General features: G+C 39.0%; 2 protein-coding genes across 6 annotated transcripts in view; one reads left to right on the top strand and one right to left on the bottom strand.

The window, feature by feature from the left end:
- The window catches only part of LOC143038078 (uncharacterized), a 620,937-nt gene extending 601,371 nt beyond the window's left edge, over positions 1–19,566 (bottom strand). For both annotated transcript variants that reach the window (XM_076207001.1, XM_076207000.1), the window contains exon 1: positions 19,129–19,566. In XM_076207001.1, the coding sequence (XP_076063116.1) occupies positions 19,129–19,432 (304 nt within the window). In that variant the 5' untranslated portion in view covers positions 19,433–19,566. The remainder of the gene's footprint in view (positions 1–19,128) is intronic.
- An 83-nt stretch (positions 19,567–19,649) lies between these two features.
- Positions 19,650–20,200, top strand: part of LOC143038080 (serine/threonine-protein phosphatase 2A regulatory subunit B'' subunit gamma) — a 28,444-nt gene continuing 27,893 nt past the window's right edge. Inside the window, exon 1 of one of the 4 annotated variants that reach the window (XM_076207008.1) lies at positions 19,650–19,772. The gene's annotated coding sequence lies outside the window, so the exon portion shown is untranslated. The other 3 variants (XM_076207005.1, XM_076207006.1, XM_076207004.1) reach the window with 3 other exon arrangements.

Raw genomic sequence — 20,200 nt, forward strand, 5'->3', positions numbered from 1 at the left:
ACTGTTTCCTGTCCTGTTTCAAGAAAGTCAAGAGAAGTTTCCCATGCCCAGCTGTGGGTGGAATCAAGTGTCATAAATTTTGACCTTATAAAAAATGCATCACTCTTAATATAATTCTTCGGCCGTTAGAAGCATATTAATAATATATTAGGTGATCAGTTACTTTCAACCTTTTTCACCCCATCTTGCCCTTTCATGAATTTTCAACGTTTGTGTGGGTCCACTTGATTTTCCTCCCAAATCACACACAAAAAAAATACATATATAATAAAATATTGAAGACAAACCCTTTGCTTTATTACAAAGTTGACAACTATACTTATCTTATATTTCATGTTTTTTATTCCTCACATTAAATTACAGAAATGTATAATTTGTGACAGCAAGCCGTGCCCCCAACTCCTTGGCATGTTGAGAACCACTCAAGTGCACCATTAGCGCGTGCAGACGGGTCGGACGTCACATCCAATTCGTCACAAACACACACGCGCGCGCGCGCGCGCATACACACATTGTACATACGTACTACATATATACATGCATATGGTCTCACTGTAAGAGATGGTTGATGGCCCGACGTTTGTTTTACAGAGACTTTTCTTCTTGCAATGTCTCCGCTTTCCTTCAAACGATCTCTCCACATGGCTGCGTCACATAAGAACATAAGAATGAAGGAGACTGCAAGAGACCATAAGGCCACTAGGCAGCTCCGTATCCATCACCACTTGTCATCCCTATCCATAAAGTTGTCTGATAGTTTCAGCGCTTACTACAAGGTTACTAAGTTTATTCCATTCGTCGACCACGAATAACCCCCCCCCCTCCGAAGGTAGGTTCTTCATCCGAACGCGACTTAAAACGAAGTCAAAATTTTTAGAAATTATTTCGGTACAAGTGTGGTGTCGCTGTCTGACTTTGTTTCCTCGATTCACAGGCTCGGTCCCGAGTGAGCTAAAGAATGAAAATTTAAAATTGACAGCATCTCTGAATCAGTGCGCGTGAACGTTCAACTCCGTCATGGTTTCTCGTTTTAAAAACAAACCGTGGCTGGAAGGGGGAGGGGGGGGGTAGGTGGATGTTATTCTCTCCACTCCTGATGTCAAGCATATGGCTCCAAACAAAGATGACCATCATCAGCTTTGAGACTACTAATCATCGACCGTGGACTAAACCCCGTGGGGGAGAGAGAGAGAGAGAGAGAGAGAGAGAGAGAGAGAGAGAGAGAGAGAGAGAGAGAGAGAGAGAGAGAGAGAGAGAGAGAGAGAGAGAGAGAGAGAAAACAGCCATGATGCCCATCATGTAAATTTTTGTTCTACCCAAAAAACCAGACGATTTTATTCATCTATACAAAACCATCTTAGCGTCTTCTTGAATCAAACCTCTGAAATATACTGACCCCCTCCTCCACCTTGAAGGATTCTTCTAACTGCCACCAGGAGATTCCATTCAGTTTCGAAAAATCCCCTTCGGAGCTCTCAAGGACAAAGAAACCATTTAAGTCTAAGCCTTCCCCAAGAGCCTGCCGTGGTCCTCGACTCCATCAAAGAATTTCGAGGACATCCTGGGCCTTGCAAGTCCGAACCAAGACCTCCAGCTTACTCTTCCTGGCTGGCGAAAAGGGAAAGGGGGAGTGGTCCTATCTTTTCCTCCCTCCCTCTTCTTCCCTCTCATTCCCCTATCCATCTCTTTCTCCCCGTTTCTCTTTGGTCTCCCCCTATTACTTCCCTCTCCTTCTACATACATACATACATACATACATACATACACACACACACACACACATATATATATATATATATATATATATATATATATATATATATATATATATATATATACATACATATAACTACATGTATCATTAAAAGTGATGGCTAGTTTTGCATTGATTATTGATTAGATAATATGACTACATACAGCCAAGTCATAAATTTCCTTTCTAAGGACCACAAATCTATAATAAGGTATATGGAAAATACCTTTAAAAAAATAATTAATGCAAAACTAGCCATCACTTTTAATGATACACAAATACATTTATAAATACATGTGTATGTATATATATATATATATATGTGTGTGTGTGTGTGTGTGTGTGTGTGTGTGTGTGTGTGTGTGTGTGTGTGTGTGTGTGTGTGTGTGTGTGTGTGAAATAAACCCACTGTCAGAGAAAGTAAACGGACGAAGAATAGAATTAACTGTATATTTCGACCACTTTCTGTGGTCCTCTTCAGCAGAATTCTGAATTCTGAATTCCTAGGAAAGACCACCCGCTTGCGCGGGATCGGTTTTTGTGGGAGGGGAAGAATGTCTGTAAGAAAATGAAAAGATAGTAGTGTATAAAAGAGGGCTATTGCCACCGGGCGAATTAGCGAGCGATTTGGGGCAGTTGGTGGTCGCATGGTGTACAAGTAAGAGTTATATAGTCAATATAAAAGGGAACATGAGAAGGTGGCTCAAGTAACTCTGCCTTGGTATCGATTGCTCTCTTCCACGCCATCTACATTGGGTAAAAGTTTTTTAATTGTTAATGTTGTTAAACAATCTGATGACCATTGTCCTTTTGATGTATTATAATTTGGGTAATTTTTTATTAATGATGACTCAAATTATAACATCAAAAGGACAATGATCATCAGATTGTTTAACAACATCAACAAGGCAGAGTTACTTGAGCCACCTTCTCATGTTCGCTTTGTATCGACTACACAACTCTTACTTGTACACCATGAAACTATCTGCTGAAGAGGACCACAGAGAGTGGTCGAAATATATAGTTAATTCTATTCTTCGTCCCTTTACTTTCTCCGACTGTGGGATGTTTCCATATTACCTATGTGTCACGACATAGTCCCCCTCCGATGTATATATATGTATGTATATATATATATGTATATATATATATGTATATATATATATATATATATAATCTTTTTTCAACCACATTAACTTTTTTACTTTTAATTCTATGTCATCACGAACGAGTCTGACAATGCACTCGACGGAGACCTGCGGAAATTAAAAGTAAAAAGTTAATGTGGTTGAAAAAAGATTAATATCTGCAGTGGGGACCATTCAGTGTGTGTGTGTATATATACATATGTATATGTATATATATATATATATATATATGCATATATATATATATATATATATATATCGTATCAGGACAATGTCTCCCCTGTGACAATTGCCCCCTAGGACATTTACCCCTGGAGGACAATTGCCCCCATAGGACATTTACCTCCAGAGGACACTTTCTCCCCGTTAAGGATTACGAAGGTAATGCATTCCGACAGAAGACCTTTCAGTCCATAACAAGTCCGGATACAAGAGAAAAAATTCACGGCACGTTTTTTTGGTGTATATCTAAGTGAATATTAAAACTTCTAACAGTAGCACATGCGATCGCCTCTGCTGGAAGCTTGTTTCATTCACTGACTACACGAATGATGAAGTTGTTTCTACCAATTTCTCCATTAAATCTACGCCCTGTTGCTTGAGACCATTGTTTTCTCGTTTGATCTGTATTCAGCGTGAAAGGCAACCTGCGTAACGCCACTCGCTCATGCAAAATTCTATTAAGATCACCGAGTAGAATTTGACAAAAACTGAATATTTTATAATTAACTAAGCCAACTAATTTCCTTTTTAGCCTTTTTTTCTAAAAAAAAAAAATCTAAATAAACAACCAAATTAATTAAACAATAACGAACAACGCAGATATAAGGCAGCATGCAAAGCAAAAGTGAAAATATTTGAAAATAAAGTTGTTGGAAGACCTCACACAACACATGCACCCGATTCTGCAAAGTATGAAGCTGCTGCTGGTGTTGCGAAAATCAAAGTGCATGTTGAAAGTTCGCAAGAAACTTCTCATCAATTAATCTCTCGTGCAGTTATAGGTTCAAGCGCAAAATCAGCAACTAAAATGCCCTCTCTTCATCACTTGCGCCGTAATATTACACGCCAAAAACAAAGAGATAATGTTGCACTGCCTTTGCCAATGCACAAGAACTGGTTCTGGAAGAACAATATAATACAACCATCGATGGACAAACTTTTCTTCTTTATGATTCAGACAACTCTGTTGGTGAGCGCAGGCCAAGAATTTTGATTTTCGGGATGTATAGAAATGTAGAAATGCTATCCTCTTCTCTTCAATGGTTTATAGACGGATCATTTAAAATTAACTTTGTATTTGTATTAAATGTATTTTTACTCTTTGACTTTATAAATAAAGTTTTGAATAGAATTAACTTTTTATATTTTTGTAATTGTCAACGGGGGAAATTGATATCAAGGGGCAACTGTCCTACGGGGCAATTGTCTTGGAACCATATACATATATCAATCAATCAATCAATCAAATCAGCCATCCTGAGTCCACTGCTGAACAAAGGCCTCCTTCATAGCATTCCATGATTCACACGACCGCGCCAACCTCTGCCACGTCACTTCTGCAAACTTCCAAATCTCGTCTCTCCACTTGTCTGGTCTCACTCTACCACGCTTCCCATTTCGCGGAGTCCACTCAGTAACACACTTGCTCCATCGCTCATCAGTTGTTTGCACTAACTTACCTGCCCAATTCTACTTCCTCTCTTTTACCGTCTCTACAATATTCTTCACTCTAGTCTCCTCTTTCACCCAACTTGCTCTCTTTCGGCCCCTCAGCGTTATTCCCATCATTGATCTCTCCACTGTTCTCTGTGCAACCCTTAGATTTGTTTCCATCACCTTCGTTAGTTTCCAAGTATCACACCTGTAGATTATTGCTGGCAAAATTCATTGATGGTAAACTTTATGTTGAAAACATAAAGGTACAGAGCCTCTCAGGATTTTATTATATTTACCAAACACTTTCCAACCAACTGTAATATGTCCTTTTATTTCATTATCAGGATCTTTGGTTATTTTCACCATCTGGCCTAAGTAATTATACCATTCAACTTCTTCAAGACTCTCACCGTCGATTATAGTCTCTTTACCTTGAACTTTCGTGCTGAACATTACTTTGGCTTTACTCTTCTTCATTTTTAAACCTACATTGAGACTTTTATTTGTTCAGGTCACTCAGCATATCTTGCAAATCTTCTGCTCTTTCTGAAATAAGAACAATGCCATCAGCAAATCTTAGGTGGTTCAAATATTCGCCATTAATCTTCAAACTTTTCTCTTCCCAACTCGACCTTATATATATATATATATATATATATATATATATATATATATATATGTGTGTGTATATATATATATACATTGCAAGCAATCACATCACCGTGATACAAAAATGCAAAATAACCACAGAAGGGAAACTTGTAGACAGTAAGTACTTCCGTATATTCTCCTGTGGCTATTTTGCATTATATATATATATATATATATATACATACATATATACATATACATATGCATATTCACACACACACACACACACACACACACACACACACACACACACACACATATATATATATATATATGTATATATATATATATGTATATATATATATATCATATATATATAATGCACGAACGAGGGTAGATGTTTAAATGCGGATGGAGAATGCTCTGCAGTCTACAAGAAAAACGTCATACGTTCATACGTGAACAGATATATGTATATATATATATATATATATATATATATATATATATATATATATACACACACACACACACACACCGCAGGAAGGGGCGAAAGTAGCCACATGGGGGGGGGGTAAAATTGGCAATTGTCTTTGTTACATACACATTCTATATAGAGAATTAAACCACCAACTACTATGTGTTGTGTATAATCCCTTCCTTTATTCTGTTGACAAACATAATTAGGTATTAACAAAGACAATGGTCAGTCTCACCCCACGTGGGTGCTTTTGTCCCTTCCTATGGTACTCTCACACACACACACACACACACACACACACACACACACACACACACACACACACACACACAACGTGACTCAGTGGCGCGGTTGGTAGTCTCAGACTGTCAGCACGTGGGTGACGGCCGTACCTGGTTCGAATCCTGCCCAGGGCTGAAATTATTTCAGTATCACTGCGCTTCGAGTCGTTACTTCAACTCTCGTGGGCGGGGAGTTGGATGTGTGTGTGCGTGTAAGGTCATAGCATTACCCATAGATCGGTCATACGAGCTCTGAACTCTCTTCCGGGAGGGAAATAGCTGTCGATCACGAGTCCATCACGTGATCCAAAAGACCAAGGTGAATACACACACACACAAAGGTCGCAGCATTAACGGGCAATATGTGAGGTTTGTGCTCTCATCCGGAGGGTAATAGCTATCGATCACGAGACACATGTGATATGAGAGTACGGTGAATCACGCACAAACACATATGGCTGTTTCGCCAAAATAATTGCCGCGTCACTTTTAATGACGCGTTAACGGACACAGTCGGCAAGCCTGGAATGGAAAAAAAAAAAAAAAAAAACTAGCTACATCGCCCACAATTTGGTTTTCGTCACAACCTTGACCCTTTCCCCAAAAATCGCGTCGAAATCACTCCGGACCAGAAGACTCGACTCCAATGTCTGCGACTGGTGGTTTAGCTCGGTCATGGCTGAAGTTCGTGCGTGCGTCAACAGCAGGAAAGGGAGGGACAAGGGGGAGGGAGGAGGAGGAGGAGGTGTAGTAGAAGGAGCAGGAGGAGGCTAGCGTGAGAGGTGTCGTTGACGGAAGGAGGGAAAGGGGCAAGAAAACGGTTAACAATTTCCTTCCCACTATGAGAATAGGGGCACACTACCTTTTCGTTACTTTCATGTTCTTTTTATAGTGTACACTTCCCGTCAATCCATATTGCGTTGCGACGCCCACCCAACGCACGACCACGCGTTACAAGGTTTCCATGTCGTTCCGACATTTTCAGACGCATTTCAGGTCTGTCACCACGAAGTGATTTTATTCAAACGAGGGAACTCTATGTGCGCGTAATGGTTAAATCTAATCTAGATTAAGCCTTTACTTTTAAGCTCGTGACTTGTTGTCACCAGGCGAATTTCACTAGTGGAATGATGAATAAATCCCAACATTCGAGATCCAATCCCAAAACCAGGATGAGCCACATTTCACAAATCCTAGCATCAGTAAGACCACAAACAGGTGAGGCGAACATGTCGGCAGGCCGGCAGCGACCAAGGGCCCTTTGTCATAATGCGCTTCCTGGATTGTTGGGACAAGTAACGGTAAAGATTTTAAGTGGAAATAATTGTGTGAAACAAACACGCCACTAGGAGACTGCGACACCATGAACTCAAATGAACTTGTTAATACTGGTGGTGGTTTTGACAAAATATTTGCCGTGAACAGGCATGTTGAAAATAATTTAACGAATCGACAAGGCTGGACAGGTGTGAATGCATCATGAGGTGTTCAAACGGCCCAGGTGTTGTTGAAAGAACATTCGGTCGAAATATTCATGGTTATTTTTGGAACCAAAGTATGAGATATGGTAGACATATATATGATTTATTATTTGTGATAAAAAATTGTGATATTTCTACATTTAATACGTGTATATATAATATTATAAAGATAAATAAAATATAAAAAAACGCAAGTTTCTTTTTTCGGTGTGAGCGTATGTCCGTACACTATTACGTTTTACAATAATTGCCAAACTGATTGCGGTATGTAATATTTGAGTCATTCTATTGACAAAGTTTGTTACAAATATGGTGCACTCCCCCTAACTGATTGAAATCACCATGAATTGGAATACATACAATATGGTGACTACGCTTTCAGTACTGAGGCATTTGAAATATATTAATCTAGATATTGTACAGGACTATATTCAACACATGGGGGTGGGTTCAATCCCTCCTAGACCACCCATGCTAATTAAATACTGGTATGAATACTCTCTAGGGGTGTATATATATATATATATATATATATATACCACAATGCACTTTAATTCTAAGCCATCAACATCGGGAGACCCGTGGAGGCTAACATGATATATATATAATATATATATATATATATATATATATATATATATATATATATATATATATATATATATATATATAATATTCGTTTGCTGCCAAACAAATGCATTCAGCCATGCAGCTTTCCTTGGGTGGCGATAGGGTTAATTTGATTATGGTTAAATAACGATTCCCTAATGGGTGACCCTTGCCACCAGTTTGGTGACGCCCTGGCGGAAGCGAAGGGGGTTAATTAGACTTGGAGTCAACCCTTCAATCTCCTGGGACAAATGTCTATGGACATTGACCTACACGTGACTTTTCACTATATGGATAAAGAGATGAAAAAATATCATCGAAAATATGATCGTCTAAGAATGTAACATGCATGAGCGGCATGGTCCCCATACAGTGTGAAGAATATAAACAAGGTCGAGAAAATACAAAGGACAGGGATATAAACAAGATCGAGAAAATACAAAGGACAGCAACCAAACTGGTCCTGAGCCTGACAGATTATCCATATAAGGAGAGATCGAAGAGACAGAAGTGATATGATTACAGTATTCAGGCCACTAAAAGAGATAGATTACATTGGCAGAGAGATATCTTGATTAAGGATAGTAGGGCTTTAAGAAGTCATAAGAACAGTTTGAGGAAGATTACATGTCTAAAGGATGCGAGGATATTACACTTTTCCATAGAGATTCATAAATGCTTCGAATAGTTTAGAAGGGAATATAATCCCAAGCCGGAACAATACACGAATTAAAATCTAAATATAATAATTGGAAATAGATTGTATAGATTAAGTTGAAAATGTTCATGAATTTGAGGCTAGGTATAATAAATTGGAGAGTAGGAAACGGGACCCCACGAACGTTGCTCTAAACTATAATTAGATAAATGTTTTTCTTGCCACCACCACTTTTTTTTTTAATTTATGATTATATTCGTCCACCACCGCCACCTCAAGTACCCAAAAAAAAACAATCACGACCGAATGTTCTGACATACCCAAGGGATCTAATAATGAAATTATACCTCAATGTGGTTGCACGGATGTAGTTTTATGGGAAAAATTACCCGAATAATCAGCATCGAAACCACTTCCATGTGGGTGAATTCAGGGAGGATGAATATCAAACCTTTGCTGGCGACTGTACAAGGAGGATCAGCGATTTGGTTCCGATCGTGCTGTACACGAGGGCGGTGTTCCAATCCACCAGCTACCTGTGACTTGTCTATTTACTCAGAATTCCTGGCACTATGGAGACAAGCTTGCTTGGCCGTAGGGAAACGTCTCTTGGTGTCAACCCCTCCCCTTCTTCTGTAGAATAGTGTAAATATTGGCCGAATGAAACTTTGTTGTGAATATATTGGACACTGCTCCAAGCCAGTCACACCACCGACAGCTATGACGTGTCATAGGAGCGTGAAGGGTGACACCGCGTCGTGATACAGGACGCCGCGTCACTCGCCGAAGCACACAAGTCATTGCGCCTGCCAAATCCGGACAAAACACCCCTGGGTAAAACACTCCCAGGACGAAACTCCCCTGGATAAAATACACCCGGTCAGTCAGAGCCGTGGTTTGAAGGATTCATGCACACAAACCAGAAATCCAGTTATTACTTGCTCGTCGATATACTGTTCCTGATTTTCGTCATTATAACAGGAAACTATAAAGAATAACAAAGCTGTGCTTTGGAGGATTCATGTACATCAAGCAGAAATCCAATTATAATTCGCTCGATCATATATTATTTCCGATCTTTGTTATTTACAACTTTACCTGTAGGGTTACCACAGAAGACCCCACTGGTTTCCTTGGCGCCCCCACGTTGAGGACGCACATACTTGTACACAATCTTCCATTTCTTCTTTTTCTATCTACTTTGTACTATTCCCGAGTTTCGCAACCTAAAAATGCATTTGTTATTATGGATATTGTAAAGAATAACAAGGGTGGCACTAATCTGAACTGAAATTACTGGCCCACATCGCAGGGAAGTCAAACACAAGTGGGACGCTGACTCTACTTATTCTAGATATGTGTCCACTATTAAGACACTCAGGACACAGGCCTAGGCGTCTTATTTTGTAACCCTTTTCTCCTCCATTCAATTTTTACACACTGAAACAATTTTCTGATTTGTGTTTCCTACCACAGAAAGAGCATATAAAACGTTTCTGCTTAGACAAACCATGAGAGCCTACGGCTGAGTAGACCCTTTCTGTTAATTCTTTATTTTAACTTTTTTCTTTCTTCACTACCATTTTTCTTTCCCTTACAGCAGGGGTGTGCAATCTTTTTTCCCAAAGGGCCACTAGTCACTACTCTGTTGGTATGGAGGGCCACATACCCTTACTATTTCATGTTATTTACTACGATCGAAGACAGGTGAGATTATACTGATAAAGATAGATAAGTAGTTTGTTACTGATTTTATTTAAATTGGGATCACAAAAATAAGAATTGTCCGAAACAAATGTATTTTCCTTACTATAAATGAGCAAATAAAAGGCTACCATACCTTATTATTATAATGTACAAACATAAATAATTACTTAATATTGGTTAACTGGGATCATTATCATAAGAACGATCAAACATTCCTGACCATTGATTAGCAAATGAAAGGCTACCCTCTCTCTGAGGGCCGCATTATAACTTATTTATTTTTAGGATAATGGGCCGCAATGAAAGCCTTTGGGGGCCGCAGGTTGCACAGGGCTGCCAGGCTTCGGATCTTTCCAATGTGGAAAGCTCCTTATCTAAGAATGTCAACAGATAGTAGTCACTCTCGTGTCTACCAACATCTGTGGGTCTGGGCAACAAAATGTGGAGGAAACTAAAATTGTTTGGGCCACTTTGCAGGATCCCCGTCCCCCTTGAAGTTGGACTTCACCCTGCAATGTGGGCAAAGTAATTTTAGTTTTCCCACATGCGAACTGAAGCATTCATGTACTCCAAGCAGAAATCCAGTAATAGAGTAGTAGCATATAATTTGCGAAGTATGGAACAACGCTTTCCATCAGCTCGTTTCTCCCTGTCACCCTATCTGGAATGCGACTAAAGGTACGGTTACTAGTCAACGAATAAGTTGGATTCCGAGACTAGGGATGGATTTCGTCCAACATTGGAGAATTGTGGTTGGAATCCAATCCTAGGGACGCCCAACGTAATACCGTTGTAGTCCACACCTCGGAAAAGATCCGGAGAAAAGAAAGTGAATTTATATGTTAATAGTATTCATAATTACGGCATATTTAGAAAAAATATATACAACTTATTCTGTAATAAGAGATTGATTATGGGACGTATATTGTGGTAATTATCAAACAGACGTTTGACTACCGATGTATGACGTTGCAATTTTTTTCTTGCGCGCGAAAACTCTTCCCACCATTTGCTTGGTATCCACACTTTTCGCCGTGGTGGAGTGGATGCGAGGGATCCAGACTACATCAAGAAATAATTATAACATAATCACTTCAATTACCATTTTCTATTAATGACACATCATTTCTGCCTAGTGCTCAATAATGTGTGTGTAATTCACCATGGTCTAGGATCACGTGTTGGACTCGTGATCGACAGCTACTACCCTCCCGGGAGAGAGCTCTGAGCTCCTTTATGACTGATACCGATCTATGGGCAATGCTGTGACCTCACACGCACGCACACAACTCCCCGCCCACGTGAGTTGGAGTAACGACCCGCAGCGCAGTGATACTGAAATTACTTGAGCCTTGGACTGAAATAACTTCAGTATCGCTGCGAGTCGTTACTCCAACTCTCGCTTGTCGTCCAAATTTATTTGGGATAAAATATTTGAGAAAGTGACATAGGCCAATGAGAGTTCCTCATTCTGGATAGAGGGCGGGGCTTGCTGTAGTTCCTTTTACGTGATTGGTGGGAATTTCTCTACAGGGTAAGGCTGGAGTTAGGTGTATCCACTTATTATAGGATGAACGAATGTTAAGTTGGAGTTCAAAGTTTTCGTTGATGTAACCCTGCCTTAAGAGGATACAGAAAGACCAAGCAATGGAGGCAATAATCTATTACAATATCCTTAAGGTGAATCCATCCGAAAATGTGTAAAACGAGAAAAAAGTTCACAATGACAATGTCGCGAATTTACCGATTGCACAGTGACAGTCGCTGAGTTTCTGCAAATAGCCAATGCATTCGCTTTTAAACGAGTTCAAAGATAGATAATCTACTTTTGAACCTTTTTCTGCAGATATTGATGTACAAAATTTTGAGAACAAAATATACAATTGGGGAAAATAAATATTTGTAAATAAACATTTCTACCCCATCCCTGAAGGTACGGTTACACTAGTCAACGAATGGGCTGGATTCCAACGACTCAGTTGGATTTCGTCCAAGGCTGGAGGATTAGGGTTGTAATCCAAGCCTAGGAACGCCCAACCCAATACCGTTGTAGTCCATACCTGGGAAGTAATCTGAAGGAGAAAAACTGAATATTCATATTTACGACATACTTGGATAATATATATATATATATATATATATATATATATATATATATATATATATATATATATATATATATATATATATATATATATATATGTATGTATATGTATATGTTTATATACCGCGGGAGTAAATTTTCTCTTAGGCAGGCTTGGTTAAAAGCAACTGCAAATTCAGCACTGATCAATTTCTTCTTCAGAGATACCTTCAGGAAGTTGGAAACTCTGAAGAAGAAATTGATCAGTGCTGAATTTGCAGTTGCTTTTAACCAAGCCTGCCTAAGAGAAAATATACACATATACATATACATATATATATATACATATATATATATATATATACTGTATATATATAATGCAAATTATTCAGTAATAAGAGATAAATAATTCAATAATATAAAATTATCTTGAAGCAGAAAATAAAATCTAAGGAATGTATAATGTGATAATATATCGTTTTATTACCGCTGCTCGATTTTTTTAGCGTGAAAACTTCTCACCACATGCTTGATATCTACACTTTTCGCCGTGATGGAGTAGAATAATTAAGTTATCCGTGCTCCAATAGAGAAGATACGACCACAAGAGATGCTTTGAGATGTGAGAATCCTGATTATATTAAGAAATATTAATATGATATCTCACTGAGTCAGCCCCTCATTTACCGCTTTCTGTGGATGACAAACGTCCTCTGCATTGTGCTCGATAATTTGTGTATAACAGAGATGTAAAAATAATCAAATATACATTTTTAGAGGACGCGAGTCGTTCAAAGTTATTTGAAGTAAAAAGTTTGAGGAACGGGCATAGGCCTCTGCCAATGAGAGGTCCTCATTCTGGATAGTGGGTGGGGCATGGTGTACCCTTTTACGTGATTGGTGGCAACATCTCTAAACGGTAAGGTTGGGTTCGCGTCTAGCCACTTGTTATAGGATGGATGAATGCAATGGTTGGGCTTTGAGCATTCCTTATAGTTAAACCTTGCCTTACGGAAGCTAAATCTATGAACACCCAAACGTTCGTCTGAACTGAAGCGGTGTGCCCGGTCAATTGAACTTCAAAGAATTGCGTGGAATATTTATGTGATCTAAAATCGTCTTGCAGGAAATGATTCCCAGAGAGGTGCTAAATTATCCTCGAATGCACACCTCATATCGCCAAAAATATTGCAGTGATTGTCACGTGATTCATACTCATGATTCACGGAAACGTGTGCATTTTGACATCGCATTTACACCTTGTGCGGATAGAAACATCAACATGTAGTACCAGGCGGTGACTATTACGTAGTTAATACTTATGTTTTTCAACTACATTTAATAGAGTATTTTCACTGATAACCAAACTGGTTAAGTATATTTGGATTTTTCTTTTGCCATGAATTTGTTTTATTCAAATTAGTTTGACTATATATTAAGTTCACCATGATTTACACAAGGTCTCAGACTGAACCACCGGACAAGGACACCATACTGTCAACCCACTCACTGCCTCACAAACCCATCTTTTAGTTTTTCCTCCCTGACGAAAATCCCCCCAAAACGACCAAGGCAAAGGGATATTTATTTTCACTGTGATATTAAAACTATTTGGAGAAATGCATATGCCTGGATCTCTAAAGCCCGTAATAAAACGTAACTTGAAGCCGTGAGGTCGGGTAGGATATTTTGTGTCACAGTTTCACGGCTGTCGCGCCTCATGACTACAAGTCGCGGGTGGCTTGAATGCTGACCAAAAGTACACGCTTTCTTGTGAATAGAAAGGGGGTGTAAACAGTGGAAACGGTCGATAACCATTACTTAATTTAAGTGTATGAGCTCACGATGCTGAGAAATATGATCGATTAGGGCTGGATTCCATAAAGAAAAGAAACGTCAGCTGGAATGGCGTTTTGTCACTAATTCCGAAGGGAGCAGGAAAACTCGTGGAAGAAGATACAATGGAACAAATTTTCGATTGGTCGAGAGACGAAGGTTAACGTAACGAAATTCAGCAGTATATCATACAAGGTCGCTTGGATGACTGAAATTCTACGATGAACTCAAGTAACGGATCCAGAAAATAATTAAATTCACGTCGATTTCTGTTGAATTCAATGATGTAGGGGAAACATAGCGAATGAATCATGCATTGGGAAGTGCAGAGTGAAAAAATAGAGGCAAGATACTAATTCAGCAGAGAACAACAATAGAATTAAACAACAAGGAACGAATGACACCACATTGCATTGATTAGAGCAGCGTTTCTCAAACAGGAACCAAACCCTAAGGGTTCCGAGATAAGCCAACGCACTTTTGATTTTTTAATTTCGTATACGTGATATAATTAAACACGCGCGACATAATTTTGGTTATTGTAATAATGTAATATAGACATCATCCTAACCTATTATTACGATGAAAATAAAATGAGAAAGATATGGTAAATGTGTTTTTTGCGCAGGGGTTCCTTGAGATATGCAATTTATTTTAAAGGTTACGCTAGGGTAAAAAGGTTGAGAAACGCTGCGTTAGAGGAACCAAGATCTAAGAATATAAGGTCTAACCACTTCCGACCGAATTTCGAGGGAGTTGGCGCAGCGGGCCCGTGAACGTCACCTGGCTGTTCAAAGTGGGGTTAGCGGGTCCTATAGCTGTCAGTTGAAGCTGCTCCGTCGTTCGAAAATGACGTCGCCTTCGCTCGCACCGCTCCACTCAATTAGTTATATTCTGACAAATATTATATAAAATATATATATATAAATATATATAAAATATTATAGTTCCTGTCTATATATATGAATATATATGATATATAATATATAAAATATTATAGTTCCTGTCTTCCTTGGCGTTTCACAGTTTTCTTCAGTGTATCACAAAGAGAAAATGGACTCATCCAAATGACGTCAGAAGCTGCGCAGAACTGCTCCAGCGGTTAGACCTGTTTACTTAGACCTTGAGAGGAACGTCCGAAATATTACGGTAATGGTCTACGTATCGAAGGCCTTCCAACCGACCCCTCCTTTACTAGGTTTACTTCAACTAAGCTATCTACTACAACCTGCATGACTGCTAGGGTTTAGATTTAATTAAATTAATTAATTTACATTTTGATTTAATTTCCCCTCATTTTTTCCACATTGTAAGTAGTGTTATTTACTTTCAATATTTTTCAAAAATGAAACCTCTCATCATCGTGTTCAACGTTGTTGCTTTGACCTCTGTTCACTTAATTCCGGGCATTTTGAAACAAAAGTATTCTAGATCTCCTTAGTCTCACATACATAATGATCATATTAAACCTTCACTTACATGTCTCTTTCCATCATTTAAAGGTAACAAAATTGATCTTGTATAAACGAAGTAACTGAATCGGGTGTGTCGCCATATTTTTTCACTTCCCGTTTTGGTAGATTTCTAATCAATTTTTACTTCCCACTTATTTTTCCATACTCTAGTGTCCCATTCTTGTATACTCTATATTTCTCTTTCTCGTGTTTTTTCTTTTTCTTTATTAGGGTGGGAATTCTATTTCATGATGAGTTTGGTGGATTTCATCCACGTAATTCCATGGCAGCTGCATTTATTTACTGTCAATGATGTCAAAACAATCAAACAATTAATTACTTAAGATTTTTTTGCACATCATTCCATTAATTATTCTTTCCATACTCGATGCACAAACTTGTCTTAGCACACAGTTTGATGCCTATTTGTGTTCCCCCAGTAGGCGCGAGAACACTTAACATTTCCTGTTCAGCATTTTTCATTTTTCCCTGTCATAGTTATTACATTTCATGAAGCACAGATGGCAATGCAGCACTTTTCCGGTATGTTTGTCCAATTTGTTGCACTCTTTGCAATACGTATGCCACGTTGCTTTCTACTTAGTTGCCCATTGTAATTCCCAGATTTTCTACCTGACTGCATTCACTCCAGCTCCTCTAACGTTTTTCTTTCCACGTGCTTCATTATACTGCTATTGTGTTTATATCTAACCCACATTAATGTGGGTAATGCAAGGTGATGAGATGTACAAAGGGAAAGGATGGCAAGTTGGAAGTCTTAGAGAGGGTTAGAGGATGTGGATAATGTTAAGTATTTGCCGTTTACCGTTGATGAGGTTGAAGGACCCGCTCGATTAGTTTAGCGCTCCCTAGGGCCGTCAAACTTGTTTTGATGTTTGCATCGAAAATTGCCCTCAAAGGACAAGACATGTTTCTAGCATCGGATCACACGAAGAATCGTCACTTCAGACTTCGACTGGGTGACAATTCTTCAGGTGGGATCTCATGGGGTAACGATTCTTCGTGTGGGCGTTCTGGAGGTGACAATTCCTCACGTGATCCCTAACATCATAAGATTGAATAAGTGAGACTTCAGTAATTTCTTAAAGGTTTCCAAATTAGCACTCTTAGGTAAGTCATAAAACCGCGGAACACTTTTTTCTAAATCTCTAGAGCTTAATTCTAGGTTAACTCTAGGCGCATAAAGTCTTTTATGTTCTTTACTGTTTCTCAGTGTCACATGTATGGAAATGGACGAGTGGAGGTAGACTGTAAAGGAAGCGTAACGGTCTTGAGGGATCAAAAAGTGTCATAAGGAAGGAGAGATTGTGACTACGGCACTGTATGGGACAGAGACTTGGAATAGAGAAGCAGAATGAAGTTTAAATGTCTTTGAGATGAAGTATCTGAGAAGTATGCTGGGGGTTCCAAGGATGGGTAGAGTAGGAAATGAGGTAAGGAAGTGAGTGGGGGCAGAAACGAAACTGGTAGACAGGATTGATGAAATATTATTAGGATTGTTTAGGGACAAAAATAGAATAAGAGATACAAAAAAAGTATGGAAAACAGGTGAATGGAGTGAACTTGAAGGGATGACCAACAATGAGATAGATGGATGGAATGAAAGGGTTTCTGAATAAGAGGGGAACAGGGATGTGAGAAAGCAAGGAATAGGTGTGACTGGAGAATGACGGTTTATGAATGATGTTCTGACGCAGACCGAAGGGATTTTTCCCGGGCTTGTATGTATGTATATAACGCAAAAAAAAAAATTAAGGAGGGCCGCCCTGGAAAGGAATTGGCCGTGTCTTCCTGCATTGCTTCTGACCCGGGCAGTGGGCTGGACCCGAGATGAGATGGGAGGGGAGACAAATGGGTGGTGAACGGGAGTGGGTGCGTGCCTTGGTTGGCTGCCACCTCCCTTATGGAGGGGAAGAAGCCCTTTGTAGTCAGACGTATATATTTTCTACTTCCAACACTGCCCGCTGCTTTTCTTACCGAGTGTGACAATAGTGAACCATTAACCGCGAAGAACGGAATGCATGTCAATTTGCTTCGTTGTGAAAACTCACATCTTCTCCATTTCTCTTATAATACATATCATTAATCTAAACTGTACTATAGAACCAGTTCACCCCTGCTTTATTGCTCTAAAATATGCATTCCTTAATCTAGGCTTCTATATTCTATTGTTGCTTTACCATTTCCATACAGATTTGCTTAGGTCTATTATTTATTATATGGGTCATCAATGTTTCTATTATTTCCACTACCCACGAAGTTGTGTCTATATATATATATATATATATATATATATATATATATATGTACAGTATATATAAATATATATATATATATATATATATATATATATGTACAGTATATATAAATATATATATATATATTAAGCCAACGGAGGTCACTTTCAAAGTTTTCTTAATTTAGTAGCTCTTTTCCATAGAGTGGCGGTGGCGAGGACTCTACGTCGGGAGGCACATACTGCGGCACAAGCAGTTACCTTTGCCTTATACGCTTGGAGAGGATTGCGAGATTCATTCTCACACCAAAGCGAATTCGAGACCAGCATGCCACCAGCGCACTTGTATACAATATATTATCTTCTAACTTACCATCTTATGCAAACCCAGCTTGTCCATTTCCCTTATTACTATATATATAAGACATTATCTTCCCGTTCGATTTGCGAAAAAAAAAATCATGTTCACAAATGGTGTGTTTCAAGATTTCGCTGAATGTTTCAGTTGACATTCACACACAAATATTTATTTTGTAATTTATTTATTATTGAATAATTCATTGATTGTCTATTACAGCTTTAACTTTGCATTTTACTTTCCAGAACCGACTCCACGCATATGAAAATGCGTAATGTTGATGTGACAATGCCCAGACTCTTTCAATTGTTTTTAGTTTGACTATTATTGCATCATCTGCAGACGTGTTAGTGTAACTGGTCGTACGTTCCGACACGGTATTGATGCACATAAAAAACATTCCAGGTGTCAGAACAGACCCCTACGGGACACCGCTAGTCATTGCCCTCGCTCCTGACATTGTGTCCTTCTTTGGTGTGCGCGCACGCAAAATTCTGCCAAAAGAAATAAAAATCATACCAGCTGTTTTCTTTGTAAATAAAATTTACGATATGATATGGAGAACCAACAGCAACCTGACTTAAATTGAACTCTCAGGGTGTTCAAAGTTAGTTTAAGGGTGCTGCTGTAGTTATTATAATTATGTGCATTTGTCAAGTGGGTATTGGCATGTATAGATTACACCAAATATATTGTGACACATGCAGTTATCGCTTGGAGACTGAAATACCGTAAAAACTGGGGTTGAATTCACACTGTGTTGAGTACTTACGGACTGTTACGGTCTTCGGGTTAAGTTTGGTGACGCGGTGCTGTAGTGCGTCTACACGCGAGGCCACGGTCCCAACACGGCCCGCCACCACCCGAAGCTCGTCCTCCAACCCATCAGCCATCTCCTCAGCTGTCAGCACAAGCGAGGCTAGCTGACGGAGGGCCCCACAAAGGGTGACGTTGGACACAGCCGTCAAATCATATTCGCCTTCCAACTCAATCCCCTCGCCTTCTTTGGTGATACCCCAGTGATCCGGGCGGCGGGAGAGCTCGACAGGCTCGATCCTACGCTTGACCAGAGGCATTTTGCCACTGTTGGAACACCACTTAGATTATATACATAATGATATCACATACGAAGCACTACACACCAATGACACTCCTTGAACTCCCGGCACACATGCGTTACGAATAACTCCTTATGTGAGCACACACTCCACGTTCGAATAGTACGCCATGATTGGCGCAACTGAAGCTTCACGCGCAATGCGGGGCCTTCAAAGCCCACCTGCGGACCCTGAATGAGCATAACAATAATAATTTTCCCGCGTTATGCCTTTGTCATTTGTACAACAAACATGAAGTAGTAATGTATCTATAAAGGTAAAATAATAATATTATAGATTACCATCAGCATTTCATCAAGTAAGTCTATTATAATAAAAATCTGCGCATAGTACCTTCTTCATAAAGAACGACAGTCATTTGTCGAAAAGAATGTTTACTAACAAAAATTTCAACCACAGTGTCATCACACATTTTGAAAGGGTAGGTCAACAAACGTATTATTGATCGATATAACTAGGAAAAGGAAGATATAATGGAAATCTAAATAAAAACAACGGTAAATGACTGTTTACAAGTTATACCCGTACCACAGTGAAGATCTTTTAAGAAGTGTATTCAAATATTTGACGAGCACAATAACTTTCATATACGAGTTTATATGATAAAATTGGAGTCCGAACATATGTGACATACAGTAACTGTGTACTTGTCTTTCGATGTTTTCCATTAATTATCAAAGATGTTGAAAATTTGCCAAAAACAAGTTATTGTATAGATAATAGTGC

Source organism: Oratosquilla oratoria, chromosome 23 (genome assembly GCF_046742065.1).
Source record: "Oratosquilla oratoria isolate Oo_2021 chromosome 23, ASM4674206v1, whole genome shotgun sequence".
Classification (NCBI taxonomy): Eukaryota; Metazoa; Arthropoda; class Malacostraca; order Stomatopoda; family Squillidae; genus Oratosquilla; species Oratosquilla oratoria.